The following is a 27,310-nucleotide window of genomic DNA, read 5'->3' on the forward strand; positions in this document are numbered from 1 at the left end:
GCTCTCAAGTTCTGGTCAGAGACTAGGCAGTGAAACATAGTTTCCAATTGCATTAAGGGCAAACAGCCCAGTGAGTCAGAAGGTGAACTCGGCACAGGAGCATACCGGTGTCTACAAAAGAAGGATTTGGCACAAAGGCACAAGATGGAGGGTCACTGCCTGGGGGCCTGCATTCTGCTGCAAGATCCAGTGAAACGATTCCTGAGTCTGATCAACCATTGTTTGGGTTCTAGAGCCAGTCCACCCATCCATTAAAATCCCAGGTTGTCCTCCAAAGCCACGTTACAAACACGCCGCTTGTTACCATGCCTCATGGTCTACTCTCCTGCCACCAACCTACCCTTCGCTTGCACGCCTCCTTCAGCGTGGAAATTCTTCACCCCCAAAATCCACTGGGACACAGGTCTCCCCAACTTCAAAGCTCTTCTGAAATCCCACCTTCTCCAGGAGGCCTTCCCCAGTTAATTTGCAACACTCTAGTTGCCCTTGCACTTGGATTTACACCTTTTATTCACCCCACCCTCAGCCCCACAGCACTTATGTGCATCTCTGTAATTTATTTATGTATATTAATGTCTGTCTCACCCTCTAGACTGTAAGCTCCTTGTGGGCAGGGAAACAACTCAGATTGGACTCTCCCAAGCACTTAGTACAGTGCTCTGTGCACTGTATGCACTCAATAAATACAATTAATTAATTGATCCGGTTGCATCAATTCAACAGCCATCTGTAGCCCTTATGTATTTTGGGCTCATCCTCAGCACTTATTTGTTCTATTGTTCATTTAGCTATTTCATTCTGACACTTTCCCACAACTACCACATTTATATCCTTGTTCTTCCTCCTGCTCCCACTTTTTGTAAATAATTTTTGTCTGTCTTCTCCCACACTAGACTGTCAACTCCCTAAGGGCAGAGAATGAGTGACTAGCTTTTGTTGTACTCTCCTAAGAGTTTAATACAGTGATCTGCATTCAGTGAGTTCTCAGTCAATACCACTAATGATAATAATAATAATAATATCCATCCAGCCCTTACTATGTGCCAAGCACTGTACCATTATTCATATTAAAATCTGCCCCCCTCCCCCAGACTGTCAGCTCATTGGGAAAGGAATGTGTCTGCTAATTCTGTTGTATTGTGTTTTTCCAAGCTCTTAGAACAGTGCTCTGCACATAGGTGAGCACTCAATAAATACGATTGATTGACTGTATTAATCCAGAAGTGCTGGAGTAGCTACACAATAATCAGGTTGGACTCAGTCCCTGTCCCATATGGGGCTGGTGGGACTCAGAGGCCCAATCAATCAATCAGTGGTATTTATTGAGTGCTTACTCTGTGCAAAACACTGTACTTATGATGATGATGATGGTGTTGATGATGATGATATCTGTTAAGTGCTCATTGTTCTAAGCGCTGGGGTAGATACAAGCTAATTTGGTCAGACACAATCCCTGCCCAGGAGGGAGAATAGGTATTGAATCCCCATTTTGCAGGTGAGGAAACTGAAACATAGAGGAAGTGAAGTGATTTGCCCAAGGTCACACAGCAGGTAATTGGCAGAGCCAGAATAAGAACCCATGTCCTCTGACTCCCAGGCCTGGCTCTTTCCATTAGGCCACGCTATACTGAGCGCTTGGGAGAGTACAAGTGAGCTAGAAGACACATTTCTGGTCCTCAAAGAGCTTATTCATTCATTCATTCCATCGTATTTACTGAGTGCTTGCTGTGTGCAGAGCACTGTATTAAGCACTTGGAAAGTACAATTTGGCAACAGATAGAGACAACCCCTACCCAACAACGAGCTCACAGTCTAGAAGGGGGAGACAGACAACAAAACAAAACAAGTAGACAGGCGTCAATACCATTAAAATAGATAAATAAAATTATAGATATAGACACATCATTAATAAAAGAGTAATAAATATGTACAAATATACACAAGTGCTGTAGGGAGGGGAAGGGGGTAGAGCAGAGGGAGGGAGTAGGGGTGATGGGGAAGGGAGGAGGAGCAGAGAAAAAGGGGTGGCTCAGTCTGGGAAGGCCTCCTGGAGGAGGTGAGCCCTCAGTAGGTCTTTGAAGAGGGGAAGAGAGCTAGTTTGGTGGATGTGAGGAGGGAGGGCATTCCAGGCCAGAGATAGGATGTGGGCTGGGAGTCAATGGTGGGACAGGTGAAAACGAGGCACAGTGAGGAGGTTAGCGGCAGAGGAGTGGAGGGTGCAGTCTGGGCTGGAGAATGAGAGAAGGGAGGTGAGGTGGGAGGGGACAAGGGGATGGAGAGCTTTGAAGCCAATCGTGAGGAGTTTTTGCTTCATGCGAAGTTTGATGGGCAACCTATAGACTGGCGGGGGTGACAGAAACACTTTACAGATAAGAGAAAAACAAGGAAAGATGGCTATGTAGATGAGCAAATGCTTGACCAGGAGGATGTGTAAGTCAATATGTACAAATGTGCTACAGGTAGACCTTGAGTGGAGAAGTTGGCACAGAAATGTTGAGGTGGTAGTTGGGGGGACTGTGGACAGATACTGTGTCACTTTATTCTCTATTTCCCAAGTGCCCAGTACAATGCACCACATCAAGTGGTTGCTCAATAAATACTACAATTTACTGCTACTCCTCCTGCCATGACTACTACTATGGAGAAGAAAAATTAATCATGGAAATCCTCCTGGAGGAGATGCTGTCTCAGAAGGGCTTCCTAGATAGGCAGAGCTATGGGCTGGTGTAATTTAAGGGGGAGGGAGTTCCAGGTAGGAGGGAGGGGCATGCGACTGGAGAGCGAGGCACAGAAATAAAGTTAACTAGAAAGGAATGAAGAGTGCGAGCTGGGGTGTAATGGGAGAAGGAAGATGGAGAGAGCTAATTGAGGACCTTAAAGCCAATGGTGAGGAGTTTCTGTTGGCTGTGCAGAAGAATAGGTAACCAATGGAGGGTTTTGAGGAGTGGAGAGACGTGTGCAAAACAACATCTAAGAAAAATCAACCAGTCAATTCCCTTTGGCTTAGTCTATGCACTTGGATCTGTGAACTTTGGGCATTTGGTCTTCACTCCACACTCAGTGAATCAATCAACAGCATTTATTGAGTGTTTCCTATATGCAGAGCACTGTACTAAGCGTTTGGGAGAGCATAACAGAGTTAGTAGAAACGTTCTCTGCCCACAATGAGCTTACAGTCAGTCTCTAATCATTTTTGTACAAATATATACATTATATATTATCAATTGCTTATAAATTACGTCTCCCCCTCTGGACTGTAAGCTCATTGTGGACAGGGAACATGTCTACCAATTATGATGTACTCTCCCAAGTGCTTAATACAGTGCTCCTCAATGCTATTTATGAATCAATGCTATTTATTGAGCACTTACTGTGTGTGTAGCATTGTACTAAGTGCTTGGGGGGGATAGTAGCCACAATCCCTGCCCTCAAGGAGTTTACGCATCCGAGCCGCAGAGTGTAGTATGGACTGGAGGGTGCAGAGACTGGAATAATAATAATGATAATATTTATGGTCCTTGTTAAGCACTTACTATGTGCCGAGCGCTGTTCTAAGCCCTGGGATAGAAATAAGGTAATCAGGTTGGACACAGTCCCTGTCCCACAGTGGGGTTCATAGTCTTAATCCCCATTTTTCCACACAAGGTAACTGAGGCAGACAAGTGAAGTGACTTGCTCAAGGTCACACAGCAGACAAGTGGGGAAGCTGGGATTAGAACCAAGGTCCTTCTAACTCCCAGGTTCATGCTCTATCCACTAAGCCACAAGTTGTATGGATATGTCAGGATGAAAATATATTTTGTTTTCGGTATTTGTTAAGCACTTACTATGTGTCAAACAGTGTTCTAAGTGCTGGGGTAGGTACAAGTTAATTAGGTCAGACATGGTCCCTGTCCCACATGGGGCTCCCAGTCTTATGTAGGAGAGAGAACAGATGAATAAATAATTAAACGAGCAAATATCTATACGTGCTTATGGTGGTTGTAAATGTCCACAAGTATTCCAAGTGGCTCTTGCGTGGATGTGACTTGGAAGGGTGGACATCAATGGGGAAAGCTGGTCTATAATCTCCTTGTGGGCAGGGAACATGTCTACCAAGTCTGTTATACTGTACTCTCCCGAGCAGCAGTATAGTGCTCTGCACACAGTAAACGCTCAACAAATACCACTGATTGATTAATTGATGGATGGATTGAAAGTCGCCTGGAGGAGATGGGATTTCAGAAGGGCCTTGGAGATAGCGAGAGCAGTGATCTACCAGCTGTGAGGGGGCAGGGAATTCCAGACAGGGAGAACGGTATGAGCCAGGCATTAAGGAACAGGTTCCAGACATCCCAGAAGAACAGATGGACAGTAGCAATCGGGGCATGTAAACCTCAAGGAGTATATTCTCTTGCCTATCTGTCATCGGAACCTTCACTTTTCTGTCCAGAGCTGAGCCAACTTATGTTCTGTTGCTGACAGGCTCCTGGGAATGCCATTGGAAAACAGAATAAATCTCTTGAGAACAGAAATCCTCCCAGGACGGGAGGTTTTCTTAGGTTGATGCCTGGTTCTTTTCAATGTTTTCAGAAGCATTCTTTAATCCAGCCCCCACAGAGTACTAAATACCAGGAAGAGACAACCAGAGAGAACAGAGATGAGAGAACTGAAGAGGCAGCTTTGAAAACCAAATTCTTCTCACTGGCTTCATCTTATGCTCAAGCCTCACCTGCAGCGGGTAGAAGCTCTGACTAGAAACACAAAGGTTTCCCACAGATAACTCGGTGGTGACATTTGACAGGGGATAGAGGGTTTTTTCCCATCATACGATTTTAGAAATAATTAATCCAAGTCTCTTCCAGCCCCCATAATAGGTGGAGGTGCAGACTGTCTAAAGGATATCCAGGTGTGAAAATGAGCATACATGCTGGCACAGATATGTGCGAGTTTGTGTGTATGTAGAAGAGGCGGTCATCTCATCTATGCTTGGCTACTAGCATGTTATTGAATCTCATGGAACGAGAAAGGGCCTTCTGGAAGCTGAGATAATTCTCACAGCTGGGTGATGGCAACTAGATCACCCCTGCACTTTGAACCAATTATGCACTTATGTCAATCAGTCAATGGCATTTATTGAGCACTTATTCTGTGCATAGCACTGTACTAAGCACCTAGGAAAGTACAAGAGAGTTAAGTAAATGTGCTTACAGCATTTAAGCAGTGTGGCTTAGTGGAGAGAGCCCGGGCTTGGGAGTCAAAGGTCATGGGTTCTAATCGTGGCTCCGCCACTTATCAGCTGGGTGACTTTGGGCATGTCATTTAACTTCTCCGTGCCTCAGTTACCTCATCTGTAAAATGGGGATTAAGACCAAGAGCACCACATGGGACAACCTGATTACCTTGTATCAACCCCAGCGCTTAGACAGTGCTTTGCACATAGTAAGTGCTTAACAAACACCATGATAATAATAATAAGAAATAAATAATAAACAAATCTCCAGTGGCTACCAATCAACCTACACATCAGGCAAAAACTCCTCACCCTCGGCTTCAAGGCTCTCCATCACCTCGCCCCCTCCTACCTCACCTCCCTTCTCTCCTTCTACAGCCCAGCCCGCACGCTCCGCTCCTCTGCCGCTAATCTCCTCACCGTGCCTCGTTCTCGCCTGTCCTGCCATCGATCCCCGGCCCACGACATCCCCCTGGCCTGGAATGCCCTCCCTCCCAACATCCACCAAGCTAGCTCTCTTCCTCCCTTCAAAGCCCTACTGAGAGCTCACCTCCTCCAGGAGGCCTTCCCAGACTGAGCCCCCTCCTTCCTCCCCCCTCCTCCCCCTTCCTATCGCCCCCCTTACCTCCTTCCCCTCCCCACAGTACCTGTATATATGTATATGTGTTTGTACATATTTATTACTCTATTTATTTATTTTATTTGTACATATTTATTCTATTTATTTTATTTTGTTAATATGTTTTGTTTTGTTCTCTGTCTCCCCCTTCTAGACTGTGAGCCCACTGTTGGGTAGGGACTGTCTCTATATGTTGCCAACTTGTACTTCCCAAGCGCTTAGTACAGTGCTCTGCACACAGTAAGCGCTCAATAAATATGATTGAATGAATGAATGAATGAATAATAATACCCTTAAGCACTCACTTTCCTAATAATAATATTAATAGTTGTGGTGTTTGTTAAGCACTTATGTGGCTTAGTGGAAAGAGCCCAGGCTTGGGAGTCAGAGGTTGTGGGTTCTAATCCTGACTCTGCTACTTGTCTTCTGTGTGACTTTGGGTGAGTCACTTCACTTCTCTGTGCCTCAGTTCCCTCATCTGTAAAATGGGGCTGAAGACTGTGAGCCCCACCTGGGGCAACCTGATGACCTTGTATCTACCTCAGCCTTAGAACAGTGCTTGGCACAGAGTAAGCACTTACCAAATGCCATTGTTATTATCATTATTATATGCCAGGCACTGTACTAAGCGCTGGGATGGATACAAAGGAAGCGGGTTCGACACAGTCCCTGTCCCACTTGGGGCTCACAATCTTAATCCCCATTTTAGAGATGAGATAGCTGGGGCCCAGAGAAGTGAAGTGACTTGCCCAGGGACACACAGCACTCCGGATGAGGTGTGGCGTAGAGAAAACAGAGATCAGAGCTTGCTCCAAATCAAGCACCTTTAAACTCATTCACCACACGAGAACTAGTCCAGGAAAAGGAGGGTCCATGGACTAAACTAAGGCCCCGTACAAGGGCAGCGGGGAAGGGGGATGTCCTGTCTGATTGACATAGTCAGCTCTCATTGGCCCTCCCGCAGGAGGGAACCTTCATTAGTCCCCCGGGCTGTCCGTTGGGTTCCGGGCCTTCTCTTTGGCATTTGAGCAGGAAGTTGGCATCCCTCCTTCTCCAACCCGTTCATCTCTCTTAGTCCCGCCTCCAAGGAGTGGTTGCTCTCCACCTCGTGGCCTGATCCGCCATCTTAGTGCTCCGTGGCCTGATTCGCCATCTTAGAAACCCCAGTGGTCTGGGGTTGGGGTTGGGGGGGTGCTAGGGTGAATCCCGAGCTGTGATAGGGTGGAGGTACCAGGTGTCTGGGGGGGGGGGGGTATGGGAGGGGCCCCGGGTTAGATGGGAGCAGCCCGGGGATGCCCTGAAGCAGCAAAGGCTCCATGCACCGGGCTCCCTCTTAGAGATCAGGCAGAACTCTCCCCTCTGCCCCAGAGTTCAAGCCTGAGGACGCCAAGGGAAGCAGTATTCACCTTCCTTCTACTGGTCATTGATTTTTGTGTCTGCCTCCCCAACTAGATTGTAAACAAAGGCAGGGATCGAGTCCTCTATTTCTACTACACTCAAGTGCTTACTACAGGGCTTACAATAGGTGACTGTAAGCCCGTTGTGGGCAGGGAATGTCTTTTTATTGTTCTATTGTACTTTCCAAGCACTTAGTACAGTGCTCTGCACATAGTAAGTGCTCAATAAATACAATTGCATGAATGAATGAATGAATGAGTGAATGCAAGATAAATGCTATTGATTGATTGAGGTGGAAGGCTCCTTCCCCAAAAGCCAATCATCATGGAAGCCTGGACTCCACCCAGTCTGAGAGGCAGTAGAGAAGCAGCATGGCTTAGTGGAAAGAGCCCGGGCTTTGGAGTCAGAGGTCATGGGCTCAAATCCCAACTCCGCTGCTTGTCAGCTCTGTGACTTTGGGCAAGTCACTTAACTTCTTTGTGCCTCAGTTACCTCATCTGTAAAATGGGGATTAAGATTGTGAGCCCTACATGGGACAACCTGATCACCTTGTATCCTCCCCAGTGCTTAGAACAGTGCCTTGCACATAGTAAGTGCTTAACAAATACCAAAATTATTATTATTATTATTATTATTATTATTATTATTATTATTATTATTATAGTAGGAGTAGTAACAGTATTTATTGAATGCCCATTTGGTGCACTGCTCTCTACAAGGTGCTTGGAAAGTACAGAATAATGTAGGGACACATTCCCTGCCCAGAGGTCAGAAACTGCCAGACTTCCAGGTGAGAGTTGCATCTTAGGAGGGTTTTGAAGGTGGGGAGACTTGGGGTCTGGTGGATTGGCCGAAGGGGATGGAGCTCCCAGCAGGGGAAACGGCATGGTTTAGGATCAATCAATCAATGGTATTGAGTACTTATTGTGTGCAGAGTACTGGCCTAAGTGCTTAGTACAGTGCTCTGCACACAGTAAGCACTCAGTAAATACGATTGAATTGAATGAATAAGTGCTTGGGAGCATACAGTCTTAAGTTGGAGAGACAGGCATTCAGATCAGTTACAGATAAGAGATGTGGCAGAGTATAAGAATATGGATATAATAATAAGAATAATATTTATTAAGCACTTACTCTGCACCAAGCACTGTATTCATCGCTGGGGTAGATACAGGATAATCAGGTCCCATGTATGTGCTGTGGAGCTGGGGGTGGGGTGAGCATCAAAGTGCTCAGGGCGTAGGGACTCAAGTGCGTAGGTGACACAGAAGGGAGGGCAAATAGGGTGGGGAGGTGAGAGACTATTCAGTGGTGGTTTCCTGGAGGAGAGATGATTGTAGGTAGTGCTTTGAAATCGGAGATAGAGGTGGATTGTCAGATATGAAGGGGTAGGGAGTTCCAAGCAGGAGGGAGGATGTGCTCAGGGAGTTGGGAACTCTCCCCGACTCTCTCCCTTTGCTCTACCCCATCCCCCCCAGCACTTGTCTATATATGTACATATCTATAGTTCTATTTATTTATATTAATGCCCATTTTACTTGTTCTGATGTGTATATATATCTCTAATTCTATTTATTTATATCGATGCTATTGATGCTTGTTTACTTGTTTTGATGTCTGTCTCCCCCCTTCTAGAATGTGAGCCTGTTTGGGCAGGGATGGTCTCTTTGTGGCTGAATTTTACTTTCCAAGTGCTTAGTACAGTGCTCTGCACACAGTAAGCACTCAATAAATATGATTGAATGACTGAATGACACTGAATTACAGTGGGTGAGTTGGAGTTCGAGGAACCAAGTGTGTGAGCTCGGTTGGATGCGGACGGTACCCAAATCTACATCTCCAGCCTTGATCTCTCTCCCTCTCTGCAGTCTTGCATTTCTTCCTGCCTTTGGACATCTCTACTTGGATGTCCGCCCCTTACCTCAAACTTGATATATCTTAAATGGAATTTCTTCTCTTCCCACCCAAATCCTGTCCTCCCTCTGGCTGTGCCATCACTGTAGATGGCACCACCATCCTTCCTGCCTCACAAGCCTGTAACTTTGGCTTTATCCTTGACTTCTCTCTCTCATTCAACTCATATATTCAATCCATCACTAAATCCTGTTGGTTCCACCTTCACATCACCAAAATCCACCCATTCCTCTCCATCCAAACTACTACCACATTAATACAATCACTTATCCTCTCCCACCTTGATTACCGTATCAGCCTCCTTGCTGACCTCCCTGCCTCTTGTCTCTCCCCACTCCAATTCAGACTTCAGTCTGCTGCCAGATCATTTTTCTAAAAAAAACCGTCCAGGACATGCTTCCCCACTCCTGATACTCCAGTGGTTGCCCATCCACCTCCACATCAAACAGAAACTCCTTATCATTGGTTTTAAAGCACTCAATCACCTTGCCCCCCCCCCCCCACCTCACCTCGCTACTCTCGTACTACAACCCAGACTTCACACTTCATTCATCTAATACTAATCTTCTCAATGTGCCTCGATCTTGTCTATCTTGCCACCAACCTGTCACCCACATCCCACCTCTGGCCTGGAACGCCCTCCCTCCTCAAACCCAACAGACAATGACTCTCCCCTGCTTCAAAGCTTTATTGAAGGCACATCTCCTCCAAGAGGCCTTCCTTAACTAAGCCTTCTTTTTCTTTTTTTCAATTCCCTTCTGCGTCCCTTGTTCCCTTTATTCATCCCCCCCACCTCCCATCCCCACAACACTTATGTACTTTCTTGTAATTTATTTATATTAATGTCTGTCTCCCCTTGTAGACTGTAAGCTCATTGTGGGCAGGGAATGTGTCTGTTTATTGTTGTAGTGTACTCTCCCAAGCGCTTAGTCCGGTGCTCCGCACACAGTAAGCACTCAATAAATGTGACTGATTGAATGAATGAATGAGTGGGAGAGGAGAGTGGATAGGTGGGAGGGCTGGGCTGATTGGGAGAGGAGAGTCTCAAGGAGGATGCTCATTGCAGCTAGCCCCTGAACTTGCTTTCCAGCCCATTTCCAACTTTGCTTCTCTTTTCTTCTTCCGCATCCATCGATCACGCTCTGGGGAGGGTGGAGGTGGGGCTGGCAGCTCTGCTCTGTTGACAAGGACAATGGAAATCAATCAGTCCACAGCAGGTCTCTGCAGAAAAGTATCAGGAAGGATGACAAGGGGGAGCGTATTTTTGCTAAAGCCGATGGCTTTCATCTGCTAATAAATCAACCCATTAAGACAATCTGCTGCATTAGCCCCTCACACATCGGTCAATTATTTTGTTCAGACACCGGAGCTGAAATGGTGTTTAGAACATGGAAGGAAAGGGAGAGTTTTAATTTGAGCATTAAAGGGTTGGCCCGCCCCACAGAATGTGGATGTAGACTATTTCCCAGCCCTAAGAGCTCCATTATTAATGCGATCCAGCAATTTCACTTGCACTTGATGGGTTTCTTTCTATCAGCAAATTACATCGCGTGCTGTTGCTTAGCTAGTTCAAGCTTTCAACTTCATATCTCTGCGCCTCCCGATCTGGTGGGGAAAATAGCTCAAGGTCACTGCTTCAGTCTCTCCCCTAAGTCTTCACCTGATAAGGCGGGACTGGGAGCGTGGCCATCCGCAGAGGGATCTTCACAGAGTAACTTGGAAAGGAGATTTCTGAAGGCTCAGGGAACATTCCCAAGATGAAAACTTTAATATTCGGAAATGTGTTCTGTCTGGGGCGCGATACTTTTTTGTTACAGCATGAGTCTCCCAGCCCAACGCTTGCCTCCATTTATCCACCTGGACTGTCTGTTCTTGGCCCAGGGTTGGGAGGCCCGACGAAAACGCAAAGGGAGTTGAGGTTGATGACTTACCCAGTTACCTCGAATCCATGGTGGTCTCTCTGGGATCACGACAACCAGTTAATGGTGAGGGAGAGGTGGAAATGTTGAGAAGCAGCATGGCTCAGTGGAAAGAGCACAGGCTTGGGAGTCAGAGGTCATGGGTTCTAATCCCAGCTCTGCCACTTGTCAGCTGTGTGATTTTGGGCAAGTCACTTAACTTTTCTGTGCCTCAGTTCCCTCATCTGTAAAATGGGGATTAAGACAGCCCCACATGGGGCAACCTTGGATTACCTTGTATCCCCCAATGCTCAGAACAGTGCTTGGCACATAGTAAACGCTTAACAAATACCAACATTATTATTATTATTATCCCTCACTATACCCTTTCTGTTCAAACTGCCTTCGTCCTCTCCAGTCAGGCTTTTAGTCCTTCCTTACTCCCTCCCCACAGTTAAGGACATTCATAATAACAATGACATTTGTTAAGTGCTAATTTTTCGCTAAGCGCTGGGGTGGATACAAGGTTAAGAGTCCTTGTCCCATGGCTGGCGGGTGGGGGGGGGGGGGCGGTCAAAATCCAAGAGGGATGGAAGTGCAGGTATCATCTCTCCATTTTTCAGATGAGGAAATTGAGGCCCAGTGAGGGCAAGTGACTTGTCCAAGGTCACAAAGCAGGCCAGTAGCAGAGCTAATCATAATTGTGGTATTTGATAAGTGTTTACTATGTGCCAGCTACTGGATAATCAGGTCAAACACAGTCCCAGGCCCACAGGGGACTGACAGTATAAGTAGGAGATGGAATGTGTATTCAGTCTCCATTTTATAGATGAGGAGATTGAGACATGAGGAAGTGAAGTGACTAGTCCAAAGTCACACAGAAGGGAAGTGGTGGAACTGGGATTAGAACCCAGGCCCTCTGACTCCCAGCCCCCAGGCTTTTTCCACTAGGCCAGACTGTTTCTCAGTTATGAGGTAGTTACAATAAGAGCATGGGCTGGGAGTCAGGAGGCCTGAGTTCCAATCCCAGCTCTGCCACTGTCCTGCTGTATGACCTTGGGCTTGTCACTTAACTTCTCTGGGCCTGAGTTTCCTCCACTGTAAAATGAGATGAAATAGATTTTGAGCTCCGTGTGAAACAGAAACTGGATCTGCTCTAATAACCCTGTATCTATCTCAATGCTTAGTGCATAGTAAGCACTTGAGATAACTACTCTAATTAAAAATGCCATAATGAATTAAATTGATAAATTACCAAAGGGACTTCTTTTTAAAGTAGACCTTCAGTCCCTTCATCAGGAGATGTCAGATTTGCCAAGATCCTTGCTCTAAGCACAGCCGGGTGACTTTTTAAGAAGGAAACTGGCTAGGGATTGAGTGAAACAATTTGATGATTGAGCGGTTAATGGATTAAAAAAAGTAGCCAAGAGTCTTAATTCTTTACCTCCATCTCCACTAAAGAAAACATTAGAGAGATTCCCACATTCACATTGTGTTTTGGTTGGATCAGATTGGATTTGATCCCAAATTCAGTTTTAGATCAAACTGATAAATGAGATGTAAACAAATATCTGGGAGTACTGTTTTTCCTGGTGTAATTGCTTTCATTGCATAATTATACCAGCCTGATTTTTGAGGGGGAAATCAAAGATTTTTTTTTATATCACACAATTACCTCTAATTGTACCTAATCTATGTAGGAAATGGCATACTCTGTTTTTTTTGCAAAAACAATAATTCAGTAGTATGGCTTTTCCAAAGTCCAGATTCGCTTGTTCTCTGTTCAGAGCTGCTACCTGACTCAGCGGGTGGAGGAAGAGGGAAAGATAGGGACAGCACAGCAGGGAGGTGGAATTAATTCATTGGATGCTTATTGTATGCAGCATTTGGGAGAGTGCAGTGGAAGTGAGAAATGCAGTTTCAAGTGCCCTCTTACCATCCTCTTCCTTCTCCCCTTCTCCTCTCTTCTCCTTTCCAGTCCCTGGCCTTTCCTCCTTTTTTCTTTTCCTCTTTCTCCTCTTCCAAATAGACTTGGAATGCGGTCTCACCTCCGCAACATCGCCAAGATCCGCCCTTTCCTCTCCATCCAAACTGCTACCTTGCTGGTTCAATCGCTCATCCTATCCCGACTAGATTACTGCATCAGCTTCCTCTCTGATCTCCCATCCTCCTGTCTCTCCTCACTTCAGTCTATACTTCACGCTGCTGCCCAGATCATCTTTGTGCAGAAACGCTCTGGGCATGTTACTCCTCACCTCAAAAATCTCCAGTGGCTACCAGTCAACCTACGCATCAAGCAAAAACTCCTCACTCTTGGCTTCAAGGCTCTCCATCACCTCGCCCCCTCCTACCTCACCTCCCTTCTCTCCTTCTACAGCCCAGCCTGCACCCTCTGCTCCTCTGCCACTAACCTCCTCACTGTACCTCGTTCTCGCCTGTCCTGCTGTCGACCCCCGGCCCACGTCCTTCCCCTGGCCTGGAATGCCCTCCCTCCACACATCCACCAAGCTAGCTCTCTTCCTCCCTGCAAAGCTCTACTGAGAGCTCACCTCCTCCAGGACTGAGCCCCCTTTTGCTTCTCTTCTTCCCCCCTGCCCTACTTCCTTCCCCTCCCCACTGCACCTGTATATGTGTTTGTACAGATTTATTACTCCATTTATTTTACTTGTATGTATTTACTATTATATTTATTTGTTAATGATGTGCATCTAGCTTTACTTCTATTTATTCTGATGACTTGACACCTGTCCACATATTTTGTTTTGTTGTCTGTCTCCCCCTTTTAGACTGTGTGCCCATTGTTGGGTAGGGAGACCGTCTCTATATGTTGCCAACTTGTGCTCCCCAAGTGCTTAGTACAGTGCTGTGCACACCGTAAGCACTCAATAAATACGATTAAATGAATGAATGAATGACTTCATTCTAATATTAATTCAATCGTATTTATTGAGCACTTAATGTGTACTGAGCACTGTTCTAAGCGCTTGGGAGAGTACAATATAAAATGTACCATATAATTGCCCCACCTCTGCTTTAGGGCACAAAAATGGTGCAAAAAAGCAGGCCGATTACATGAGGAAATATGGTAGATAGCACCCACCTGAGAGCGTTCTGATGGAAATTAATGGAGGAGTAGGGGTAAAGAGAGGTGAGAATATGTAGCCTAGGTTTACAAATGACCATCGAAGAAAATGATAGTCCATTGGCCATCCTAGTAATAGCCTGATTTCTAGTCTTTCTTTTGTTTCATTTTTTTTCTAACATTTTCTGCCCCCGGTCCTTTCTCTCCACCCCTATCCAAGCTCTGGTCACACCACAGCAAGATTCTCACACAAGCCTCCTGGATTCCTATTCCTATTCATTTAGATTTTCTTCAGTTTACACTGCAACCAGGGAAGAAGGAAAGATGTTAGGAAACTTACAGAGAAACCTGACTGTACTTGGCTAATGGAAATCTATACATTTCTTCCTTCCTGTGGGTCGAAGTGAGATGAATGAAAAGCATTCTGGACAATTTCCACTGATTTTATAGACTGAGGCTCTGGGATATCTTTTATAAAAATTATTGTTTTCAGTATGAGTTTTTATTGAACTTTTCTATAGGAAAATACCTGATAAAGCAGATGAATTTGCAATTTGCTTCCATTTGAATATAATAACAATTTAAAAAACAATTTGTTTACCATAGATACTTGCTGGTTTATTGGAACTGCGACACTTTGAAACCAGAATTCCGGGAATGGTGTGCAATGGGGCTAACTAGGATGAGCAGCAGAAAGAAATGACAATTACCTTTGTGTTGGCCAGGCATAATCTAGACCCAGCTTGTACTGGATTTCCAGTCCTATTCCCAGGTAGCCTGCCCCCTCTCTGATTCTCCTTGCCATCACTGAAAACTGGCTCTCTCCAGATGAAAGGGTCTCCCCTGGTGCTCTTTCTGGGTGGGGGGAGGGGGTGTCTCATCTTCTCCCACTTCCCAAGAATCACTGGAAAAGAGGAGTTGGCTTCTTTCTTGCTAACTTCTTTCTCACTTTTGCACGATTCCACCTCCCCCAACTCTCTTCTTCCCTTCCCTTGAGGCCCATCCCTCCCTGCACCCCCCCCCCCCCAGGCACCTCCTCCAACTTTCTGAAACATTCTAATCCCTCTCTCACATTCCTCCTCTCTTTCTCCATCCCTACATTGATCCTTGAGGATTTCAAAATCCACATAGAGGTCCCTGATGACTGTTCCACTGCCCACTGCCTATCACTCCTCAACTCCACTGACCTCCTGCTCCACCACACCTCACCAATGCACCAAGACACAAATTTGATCTCATCATCTCTATTCATGTATAATCTTTACCTTCACCGACTCTGAAATCCCTCTATCTGACCACAGCCTCCTCACTTGCCTTCTCTTCCACACATCCCCTCCCCGAAAATCTGTCCTGTTCTCCCACCAAGACCGCTGATCTTTTGACGTGTACCGATTTTCTCATGTATCATGTCTACCTTCCTTTGATGTACAAGTTGATGCCATCAACACCACCCTCTTTACAGAACTCAACTCACTCGTTCCATATCCCTTTGCCCATTTCGTACCACTAACCCACAGTCCTGAATCACCTCCACAATCCACTTCCTTCTCTCCTGTGCATGAGTCGCAGAGAGCTGCTGGCGGAAAGCAAGATATCAGGCTGGTCTAGTATGTGTCTGTCTCCCCCTCTAGATAGATGGTAAGCTTGTTGTAGGACGGGAATGTGTTTTCTTATTGTTATATTGTACTCTCTCTCAAGCGCTTAGTACAGTGCTCTGCACTCAGTAAGCACTCAAGAAGTACGATTGATTGTCTCAAAGAATTTGCTACAATTGGCACAGACATATCAACTCCACTCCTTCAGTAAGATCTAGTGAAACAGGAAAATCTTTCTTCCCCGGTTGGATTTACCCTGGTGCCATGACTATGCAAAGCAGAGGAAGGACTATGACATATCAGGGAAAGTTAACTAGTGCAAGATTAATCACACATTGTTGGGCTCACGACCACCCAGAGAAGTCTGTGGTAGATCTTCCCCCAGATTCGCTAAGTCTATTTGTAGGAAAGGAAATTAATCTTTTTCAGGTAATTAATAGGAGCAGTGAACCTTTTGTTCACACTCTTGCAAATCATTAGCGGGGCAGGTTACCCAGCTGGAAGCAGGTGATTTTCCCACTCCTCTAGATAATTCTTTGTTGATGGATATTTCCCGACCTTGCAATCTGCATTTTAATATAAAAAGAGTTTCGATCTTAATACACATATAATGAGAGACAGGTTAGTGCATGTGAATATACGTACACAAAGAATCAGAATGTATACACCTATATCCATAGCCCCCCCCCCCCCCCCCCCCACACACACACAAAGTCACATACCATTTTCTCCTTTGTGGGAGAAATGTGGGTTATCCTAAACCTCCACTTTAGTGCTTTCCCTTTTTTTAATAGAATATTTTCTTTCTGATGCTCTCATAATAACAACAGTAATGATAACCCAAACCCTGTCCTTTCCCTGACTTTCCCATCACTGTAGACGACACTACTATCCTTCCTGTCTAGAACTTAAAATCTGCATTTTAATATAAAAAGAGTTTTGATTTTAATACATATATACTAAGAGTATAATACAGGATGGTACATGTGAATATATGTACACAAAAAATCAGAGTGTATACACACTATATCACCTTGCCCCCTCCTACCACACCTCCCTTCTCTCCTTCTACAGCCCAGCCTGCACACGCTGCTCCTCTGCCGCTAATCTCCTCACTGTGCCTCATTCTCGCCTGTCCCACCATCAACCCCTGGCCCACATCCTACCTCTGGCCTGGAATTCCCTTAATAATAATAATAATAATAATGGCATTTATTAAGCACTTATGTGCAAAGCACTGTTCTAAGCGCTGGGGAGGTTACAAGGTGATCAGGTTGCCCCACGGGGGGCTCACACTCTTAATCCCCATTTTACAGATGAGGGAACTGAGGCCCAGAGAAGTGAAGTGACCTCGCCCCCTCCTACCTCACCTCCCTTCTCTCCTTCTACAGCCCACCCCGCACCCTCCGCTCCTCTGCCGCTAATCTCCTTACTGTACCTCGTTCTCGCCTGTCCCGCCATCGACCCCCGACCCAAATCATCCCCGGGGCCTGGAATGCCCTCCCTCTGCCCATCCTCCAAGCTAGCTCTCTTCCTCCCTTCAAGGCCCTACTGAGAGCTCACCTCCTCCAGGAGGCCTTCCCAGACTGAGCCCCTTCCTTCCTCTCCCCCCCCCCTCCAGCCCCCCATCTTACCTCCTTCCCTTCCCCACAGCACTTGTATATATGTATATATGTTTGTACATATTTATTACTCTATTTATTTATTTATTTTACTTGTTCATATCTATTCCATTTATTTTATTTTGTTAGTATGTTTGGTTTTGTTCTCTGTCTCCCCCTTTTAGACTGTGAGCCCACTGTTGTGTAGGGGCTGTCTCTATATGTTGCCAACTTGTACTTCCCGAGTGCTTAGTACAGTGCTCTGCACACAGTAAGCGCTCAATAAATACAATTGATTGATTGATTGATTGCTCAAAGTCACACAGCTGACAATTGGCAGAGCTGGAATTTGAACCCATGACCTTTGACTCCAAAGCCTGTGCTCTTTCTACTGAGCCATGCTGCTTCTCCTCACATCTGCCTAACTAGCTCTCTTCCCCCCTTCAAAGCCCTACTGAGAGCTCACCTCCTGTAGGAGGCCTTCCCAGACTGAGCCCCCCTTTTCCTCTGCTCCTCCTCCCGTCCCCATCACCCCTACTCCCTCCCTCAGACCTACCCCCTTCCCCACTCCACAGCACTTGTATATATTTGTACATATTTATTATTCTATTAATTTTATTAATGATGTGTATATATCTATAATTCTGTGGATCTATTTGATGCTATTGTTGCCTATCTACTTGTTTTATTTGTTGTCTGTCTCTCCCTTCTAGATTGTGAGCCCATTGTTGGGTAGGGATTGTCTCTATCTGTTGCCTAACTGTATCTTAGTACAGTGCTCTGCACACAGTAAGTGCTCAATAAACACGATTGAATGAATGAATGAACAAGCCTATAACCTTGGCATTATCCTTGACTCCTCTCTCTCCTTCAACCCACATGTTCAATCTATCACTAAATCCTGTCGGTTCAACCTCCACAGCATTGCTAAAATCTGTCCTTTCCTCTCCATCCAAACTGCTGCCATGTTAATCCAAGCACTTAATCCTATCCCGCCTTGATTACTGTATCAGCCTCCTTGCTGACCTCCCTGTCTCCGGTCTCTCCCCACTCCAGTCTATACTTTACTCTGCTGCCTGGATCATTTTTATATGTTTATATGTTTATATGTATATATGTTTGTACATATTTATTACTCTATTTATTTTACTTGTACATATCTATTCTATTTATTTTATTTTGTTAATATGTTTGGTTTTGTTCTCTGCCTCCCCCTTCTAGACTGTGAGCCCACTGTTGAGTAGGGACTGTCTCTATATGTTGCCAACTTGTACTTCCCAAGCGCTTAGTACAGTGCTCTGCACACAGTGAGTGCTCAGTAAATACGATTTATTGATTGATTACCTCCTTCCCTTCCCCACAGCACCTGTATATATGTATATATGTTTGTATGTTTGTACGTATTTATTACTCTATTTATTTTACTTGTACATATCTATTCTATTTATTTTATTTTGTTAATATGTTTGGTTTTGTTCTCTGTCTCCCCCTTCTAGACTGTGAGCCCACTGTTGGGTAGGGATTGTCTCGATATGTTGCCAACTTGTACTTCCCAAGCGCTTAGTACAGTGCTCTGCACACAGTAAGCGCTCAATAATGCGATTGATTGATTGATTGATTGATTGATTTTTCTACAAAAACATTCAGTCTATGTTTCCCCACTCCTCAAGAACCTCCAGTGATTACCCATCCACCTCTGCATCAAACAGAAACTTCTTACCACTGGCTTTAAAGCACTCAATCACCTTGCCCCCTCCTACCTCACTTCACTACTCTCCTACTACAACCCAGCCTGCACACTTCGCTCCTCTAATGCCAACCTACTCACTATACCTCGATCTCATCTACCTCTCCACTGACTTCTCACTCACATCCTGCCTCTGGCCTGGAATGCCCTCCCTCTTCATATCTGACAGATAATTACTCTTTCTCCCTTCAAAGCCTTATTGAGAGCACATCTCCTCCAAGAGGCCTTCCCTGACTAAGCCCTCTTTTCCTTTTTTTTCAACTCCCTTCTGCATCGCCCTGACTTTCTCCCTATATTCATCCCCCCTTCCCAGCCCCACAGCACCTATGTACATAGCCATAATTTATTGATTTACATTAATGTCTGTCTCGTGTTCTAGACTGTAAGCTCGCCGTGGGCAGGGAACTTGTCTGATATATTGTTATATCGTACAAGCGCTTAATACAGTGAGTTGTAAACAGTAAGTGCTCAACATATATGATTTGTTATTATAACTATAATAATAATCAGTGGTATTTGTTAAGTGCTTACTATGTTCCAAACGCTGGGCTAGATACTATAACAATCAGGTTGGCACAATCTCTGCACCACTTAGGGGACACAGTCTAAGAGGGAAGGAGAACAGGTATTGAATTCCCACTTTACAGCGTGGAAGCAGTGTGCCTACTGGAAAGAGCACGGGTCTGGAAGTCAGAGGACCTGGGTTCTAATCCCGGCTCTGCCACTTGTCTGCTGTGTGATGTTGGGCAAGTCACTTCACTTCTCTGTGCCTGTTACCTCATCTGTAAAATGGGGATTAATTCCCCCTCCCGCATTCATTCATTCATTCAATCGTATTTATTGTGCGCTTACTGTGTGCAGAGCACTGTACTAAGCACTTGGGAAGTACAAGTTGGCAACATATAGAGACGATCCCTACCCAACAACGGGCTCACAGTCTAGAAGGGGGAGACAGACAACAAAACAAAACATGTGGACAAGTGACAGGTTTAGAACAGTGCTTCACACACAGTAAGTGCTTAACAAATGCCATCATTATTACCCTCCAACTTAGACTGTGAGCCCCATTAGGGACATGCATTGTGCTCAACCTGGTTACCTTGTATCTGCCCCAGCACTTAGAACAATACTTGAATACATGAAGTAAGCACTTAACAAATATAATTATTTTATATGTGCAGAAACTGAGGCAGAGAAAGTAAATGAATTGCCCAATGTCACAGAACAGAAAAGTTGCAAAGCCAGGTTTGGAACCCAGGTCTCCTGACTCCCAGTCAGGTTTGCTTTCCGCTAGGCCGCATAGCTTCTCTAATGCTGGGACCAGTGTTTTTGTCACAGTGTGGGAGCACAGAGCCTCGGATGGTGATGATATTAATGGAGCACCTACTGAGTCCAGAGCACTGTACAAAGCACTTCGGAGAGTACAACAGAAGTGAGACACACATTCCCTGCTCTCAAGAAATTTACAGTCTAATAGGGGAGACAGACAAAAATAACAATAACAACAACAATAATAATAGTTATGGTATTTGTTAAGTGCTTACTATGTGCCAGGCACTGTATTTAGCACTGGGATGGATACAAGCAAATCAGGTAGGACACAGTCCCTTGTCCCACGTGGGGCTCACAATCTCAATCTCCATTTTACAGATGAGATAACTGAGGCCTAGAGAAGTTAAGTGACTTGCCCAAGGTCACACAGCAGACATGTGGGAGCCGGGATTAGAACCCATGACCTTCTCACTCCCAGGCCTGTGCTCTATCCACTAAGCCATGCTATTGGGAATAATATTAATAATAATGGTATTTAAGCGCTTACTGTGTGCCAATCATGGAAGGCCTCCTATTGAGAGCTCACCTCTTCCAAGAGGCCTTCCCAGACTGAGCCCCCTTTTGCCTCTCCTCCTCCCCATCCCCCCTGCCCTACCTCCTTCCCTTCCCCACAGCACCTGTATATACGTTCATACAGATTTATTACTCTTTATTTTACTTGTACATATTTACTATTCTATTTATCTTGTTAATGATGTGCATCTAGCTTTACTTCTATTTATTCTGATGACTTGACACCTATCCACATCTTTTGTTTTGTTGTCTATCTCCCCCTTCTAGACTGTGAGCCCGTTGTTGGGTAGGGACCATCTCTATATGTTGCCAACTTGTACTTCCCAAGCACTTAGTACAGTGTTCTGCACACAGTAAGCGCTCAATAAATACGATTGAATGAGTGAATGAATGAATACGATTGAATGAATGAATGAATGAATACCACAGAGGCATGACACATGTTCCCTGACCTCAAGGAGATTACAATCAAAAGGGGGAGATGGATATTATTTATAGATGGTGAAGGCTGGAGGAAGAACACGCATAAAGCAGGAAGCAGTACAAACACATCATGATGAAACATCTGACAAATCATTGGATGTACATAAAGTTCAACATTTATAGGTACATGGGTAGTGAGGATAGGATTAAAATGCATAGGTGCCAACAGAAATACTATCATTATTATACTAATAATGATAATAATAATGATGGTATTTGTTAAGCTCTTACAAAGTGCCAAGCACTGTTCTAAAGTGCTGGGGTAGATACAAGGTAATCAGGTTGTCCCACGTAGGGCTCACAGTCTTAACCCCCATTTTACAGATGAGGTAACTGAGGCACAGAGAAGTGAAGTGACTTGCCCAAAATCACACAGCTGACAAGTGGCTATTATTATTATCCATAGACACACACACACACACACACACACACACACACACACACACACACACACACACTCTTCTCCATGGTGGAAATAAATACAATTATAAATGAAAAATATTTCTATGGTAAATGTTACATATTTATATAACATTTTATATTTTATATTTATATGAGAGGAAACATGGGAGCCAGAGAACCTGGGTTCTAATCCTGGCTCCACTAGTTGCCTGCTATGTGATCTTAGGCAAGTCACTAAACTTCTCTGAGCTTCACATTCCTCATCTGTAAAATGAAGATTCAATATCAGTACCTGGTCTCCCTCCTACTTAGACTATGAGCCCAATGTGGGATAGGAACTGTGTTTGACCTGATTAACTTTTATCTGCCCCAGTACTTGGCATTGACAAATGCCACTATTATTAAGTGGCAAAGCCAGGATTAGAACCCAGGTTCTCTGACTCCTAGCCTTGGGCTCCTTCCACTAGGCCACACTGTGTTACCCTATTGAGGCCACCCAAGTACACAGCTTACGTATGTCTTCTCAAAACAGGCCAGACCCAGAGACATTTCCTGAGCTTTATATTCTTGGTGGAGGAAGAAAATTAAAGCCATAAAAGTTCAAGGAGGGATTCCATGCCCGGCCAGCTTTTTAACACACTGGAAGCCAGTGACTGCGGGACTTGGGAAGCCCAACTGAAAAAGCACAAGACACACATTTCCTGCCCACAGATGCTCCCTTCTGAACACTGTCAAAAAGCTTTTGGCTTAGATTTTACTGTGGCCATTTTCAAATAGACACCGGCAGGTTAGCAGATGGCTGAAGAAATTGTATTTTGGTGATCTCTTTGGCTTTCTTGTCCTCATTTGTTTTCTCATTCCTGTTTCCCATTTGTTCTGTATTCCCAGCCAGTTGGTTGATTGCTACAAGATTAGCCCGAACATTAGGCCGGATGTAAATGGCCAAATGCAGATTCAGGGGGCCGGCATTTCACTTTGAAAAAGCTTATAGGGTGATGGGGTTCACTGACTTTGTCCTCTCCTGGTTCTCCCCTTATCTCTCTGGCCATTCATTCTCAGTCTCCTTCACAGGCTTTTCCTCTGCCTCCTACCCCCTAACTGTGGGGGTCCCTCAAGGTTCAGTTCTAGGTCCCTTTCTATTCTCCCTTGGAGAACTCATTCACTCCCATGGCTTCAACTATCTCTGTGCAGGTGATACCCAAATCTACATCTCCTCCCCTGACCTCTCTCCCTCTCTCCAAGCTCACATCTCCTCTTGCCTTCAAGAGATCTCTACTTGGATGTCCTCCCATCACTTCAAACTTAATTCCTTAACTTCCCACCCAAACCCTATCCTCTCCCTGACTTTCCCATTACTATAGATGGCATCACCATTCTTCCCATCTCACAAGCCCGTAACCTTAGTGTTATCCTTGACTCCTCTCTCTCATTCAACCCATGTATCCAATCTGTAACCAAATCCTTTTGATCCCACCTTCACAACATCGCTAAAATCTGCTCTTTCCTCTCCATCCAAACTGCTATCATGTTAATACAATCACTCATCCTATCCTGCCTAGATTACTGTATCAACCTCCTTGCTGACCTCCCAACCTACTGTCTCTCCCCACTCCAGTCCATATTTCACTCTGCTTCCTGGATCACCTTTCTACAAAAACATTCAGGATATGTCATCCCTTCCTCAAAAATCTCCAGGGGTTGCCCATCCACCTCCTTTATCAAACAGAGGCTCCTCACCATTGGCTTTAAAGCATTCCATCACCTTGCCCCCTCCTACCTCACATTGCTTCTCTCCCTCTAGAACCCTACACACATACTACGCTCCTGTAGTGCTAACCTTCTCACTGTGCCCCCATCTCACCTGTCTTGCTGCTGACCCCTGGACCACGTCCTGCCTCTGGCCTAGAATGCCTTCTCTCCTCAAATCCCGCAGACAACTACTCTCCCCCCATTCAAAACCTCATTGAGGACACCTCCTCCAAGAAGCCTTCCCAGAGTAGGCCTCACTTTTCCTCAGCTCCCACTCCCTTCTGCATCTCCTTGACTTGCTCCCTTTGTTCTCCCCCCCAGCTCCACAGCACTTATGTATATATCTGTAATTTTATTTATTTGTATTGATGTCTGTCTCCCCCCCTCTAGATTGTGAGCTCATTGTGGACAGGGAATGCCACTGTTCTTTGTTGTATTGTACTTTCCCAAGTGCTTAGTACAGTTATCTGCACACAGTAATCACTTCATATGATTGAATGAACAAATGAATTAATGAACAGGGCTGTGGCGGAGGACTGGCTTTTGGTAGAATTTGAAGGCTGGGTGGGGCAGCGGGGCATCTGATGTGCCAATCTTTCATTATGTGTCTTTTGGGCTCTCTCACGGGAACTGAGGCTTGACCGGGGAGAAGAGGGGAAGCCAATTCCCTGCACCCTAACCCCACCTCACTGCAGGCCAGGCTGATAGTAATGATTGTGGTATTTGTTAAGTGGTAACTATATGCCAAATACTGTACTAAGCACTGGGGTAGATCCAGGATAGTCAGGTTCCACTTGAGACTCACAGAGTAAGTAGGAGGGAGAACAGGTACTGAATCCCCATTTTTCAGGTGAGGGAACTGAGGCACGGAGATGTTAAGTGACTTGCCCAAGATCACACAGCAGGTACGTGGTGAGCTGGGATTAGAACTCAGGGCCTCTAACTCCTAGACCCGTGCTCCTTCTACTAGGCCACACTGCTGACTACTTCCTTTGAAGAAGCTTCCTGTTTCTCTCAATGTTCTCTCTCCTTCTTAGTCTGTGAATCCCATGTGGGACAGAGATTGTGTCCAATATGATTAACTTGTACCTACACCAGTGTTACACGCACAATAAGCGCTTAACAACTACTGTAATTTTTATAATGGAAGACTGTTTTCCTGAAATACATAACACTCAAATTGCTGGTGGAATCTGCTTTAATTGCCCTAAATCGCCTCACCGATGGGGCCCGTGTGAACTCTTACCCCGTTTGTGGGTATCTGTGATCTTGGACGGGAGGCTAAAACTTCTTCCCAGTAGTCTTGAGGAGAAACTGAAGGGAAATCCCCAGGACTCTAGGGTAGAGGGAAGTGAGAGAGGGCAGTGGGAGAGAGAGAAAAAGGAAGGAGGGGAGGCTTGAGGACTCATCTGAGGTCAGTTTAAGGGGGGCCCTCTCGGGTTCTTTTCTTCTTCAGACTGTGCCTGTCCCCCACTGCCAGAGTTGGGGTGAGGCTTTCTCTCCTGTTGCAAAGCTGGGCTGAATGCACGGAGGACTAGGTGTTAGGAAACCTGGGTTCTAGTTAGCTCCTTCATCTGTAAAATGGGCATAAGATACCTGCTCTCCCCACCTCTTAGATGGTGAACGCCTTGTGGGGCAGAGGCGGTGCCCGATCTGATTAGCTGGCATCTACCCCAGCGCTTTGCACAGTGCTTTGGCACATGGCCATTAAAATAAAATTCTTGCGGGACAAAGGACGTGGCTTTTGTTTTCTAATAACATTAGCTGTGGTATTTATTGAGCACTTACTATGGGGTAGATGCAAGACAATCAGGTCGGAACACAGTTCCCGTAGCACATCATCATCAATTGTATTTATTGAGCGCTTACTATGTGCAGAGCACTGTACTAAGCACTTGGGAAGTACAAATTGGGCTCACGGTCTAAGAGGAAGAACAGGGATTTCATCCCCATTTGACAGATGAGGAAACTGAAGCACATAGCGCATGGATGTTTAACTGCCCAAGGCCACACAGCAGGCAAGAGGCAGAGCCAGGATTAGAACCCAGGTCCTCCAACTTCCAGGCCCAGGCTCTTTCCACTAGGCCAGGCTGCTTTCCTGTGAGTTGACGACTGGCCCTTTATTCCTCGAGAGTGCCACCCGTTATCTTAACTCCTCTCCCTGTGCTTTCGTGTTTCTGCTGAAGGAGCCAACAGTTACAGACCCGGAGTATTCTGAAAACTACGGTGTGATTCCAAAGACCAGGAAAGGTCACTGAATAAATACATTGACATGTGCTAAGAAAGGAGATTATGGAAAGACTTGGCTCAGGGTTAGTATAGATCCCAGAACCTGGGCTAGTTTTGATTCCCTCTCAATACCTTTGCTGCTTGGGGATTCTTCTGTATCACTAAGCTTTAATTTCTGTCAAAGCCTTCTCATAACCACCGTGGTGATAAAATCCCTTGCTCCACTTGGGTGACGGTTATCGGGGCTATTAAACCTTTGACTTACTGTCTTTTGAAGAGAGCATTTTGCATTTTGTTGTGTCAGGAATGTAATTAGAGCTGTTAATTAAAGAAAGAAAGAATTGTGGAAAAAGTCTTTGCATTTTTGATGTTTGCTTTGGTTGCTACTGACCTTTGTATGGCGGTGTTTGCCACCACACATTAATTGGTAAATTTTCATGAGGGGAGTTGATGAATGTGCTGGTCTCTGCGATAAATAAAGGAAGGTAGCTGCAACTGTAATCACACTGCCTGGCTAATCTGCACCAAAGGGGTATGCTTTTCTTGGTTTAGTGGCCCCCTTCAATCCTCTGCTGCAGAAAGCTGACTGGCAAAAATGATGTGGCATAATAATGATGGTATTCATCCCAGCGCTTAGTACAGTGCCTGGCACATAGTAAGTGCTTAACAAATACCATCATTACTATTATTATAAATTGAGCTGGTGCTTTTGACTTTCCAGAAACCCCAGGGAGCGAAAGAGCTTATTTTTCAGCATATTGCCTACTCTGGACCCAGTACTGTCCACCTTCCACCTGGGCCCTCGGGTTCGGTAGCGCCCGGACGGACAGTTCTTAACTTGGGCCTGTTCTCTTCCCTGGGGAGTGGGGAGCCAGCCCTCAGGATTCTGCAGGGGCTTGTCACCTGCCACGGTTTGGATGCAGAGGACACTGGGGGCCCTCAGTCTTAGCCTGAAGCCTGGGCCAGGGGACTGGGGTGGCAGTGGAGTGAGTCTCTGGCTGCAGGCGAGCAGATGAGACCATGGAGAAGAGGCAGAGAGGGTCCAGACAGAGGACCAGTGGCCGCAGCCCCTCTGCCTGGCTCTCTGGGGCTGACCTCCCACCCCAGCCCTGAGACCTCAGAGCCCAGGCCGAGGGTCCGACGGGGACACAGATACGCGACATGGCTATGTCACTCACCCGCAACCAACCGGGAATGCGATTCCGGCCCATTTGGCTAAGAACAGGTCTCCGCCTGGTGCAGCCAAGAGGGACGCTAGCCGGATGAGGGAGTGAATGGGGAAGAGGTTGGGACAGGGATGGAGTTGAGGAGAAGAGGGGGAGATTTGGGGGAGTTCACGCCTGTTGGTCCCTTATTCCAGGGACACTTGACTTGCTTTTTGCTCCAGGGAAGAGCTGGAGCACTTCTGGGAGCCTGAAGCCCCACTTCCTTGCCACTCTAAACCCACAGTAACCAACCTCCTGATGTCCCATGTGCAGGGAATGTGTTGCTTCAATATTCTGTACTTCCTAGGTGCCTAGTACAGTGCACCACAAG

General features: G+C 45.7%; 1 protein-coding gene across 1 annotated transcript in view; it reads right to left on the reverse strand.

Annotated features, from left to right (window-relative positions):
- Positions 1–27,310, reverse strand: part of LOC119949967 — a 46,037-nt gene that overhangs the window by 15,947 nt on the left and 2,780 nt on the right. Inside the window, exons 7-10 of the mRNA XM_038771823.1 lie at positions 26,953–27,007; positions 26,555–26,772; positions 7,063–7,069; positions 4,685–4,733 (exon numbers count right to left, since the gene is read on the reverse strand). Of these exons, the coding sequence (XP_038627751.1) occupies positions 4,685–4,733; positions 7,063–7,069; positions 26,555–26,772; positions 26,953–27,007 (329 nt within the window). The remainder of the gene's footprint in view (positions 1–4,684; positions 4,734–7,062; positions 7,070–26,554; positions 26,773–26,952; positions 27,008–27,310) is intronic.

The sequence above is a fragment of the Tachyglossus aculeatus genome, chromosome X1, assembly GCF_015852505.1.
Source record: "Tachyglossus aculeatus isolate mTacAcu1 chromosome X1, mTacAcu1.pri, whole genome shotgun sequence".
Classification (NCBI taxonomy): domain Eukaryota; kingdom Metazoa; phylum Chordata; class Mammalia; order Monotremata; family Tachyglossidae; genus Tachyglossus; species Tachyglossus aculeatus.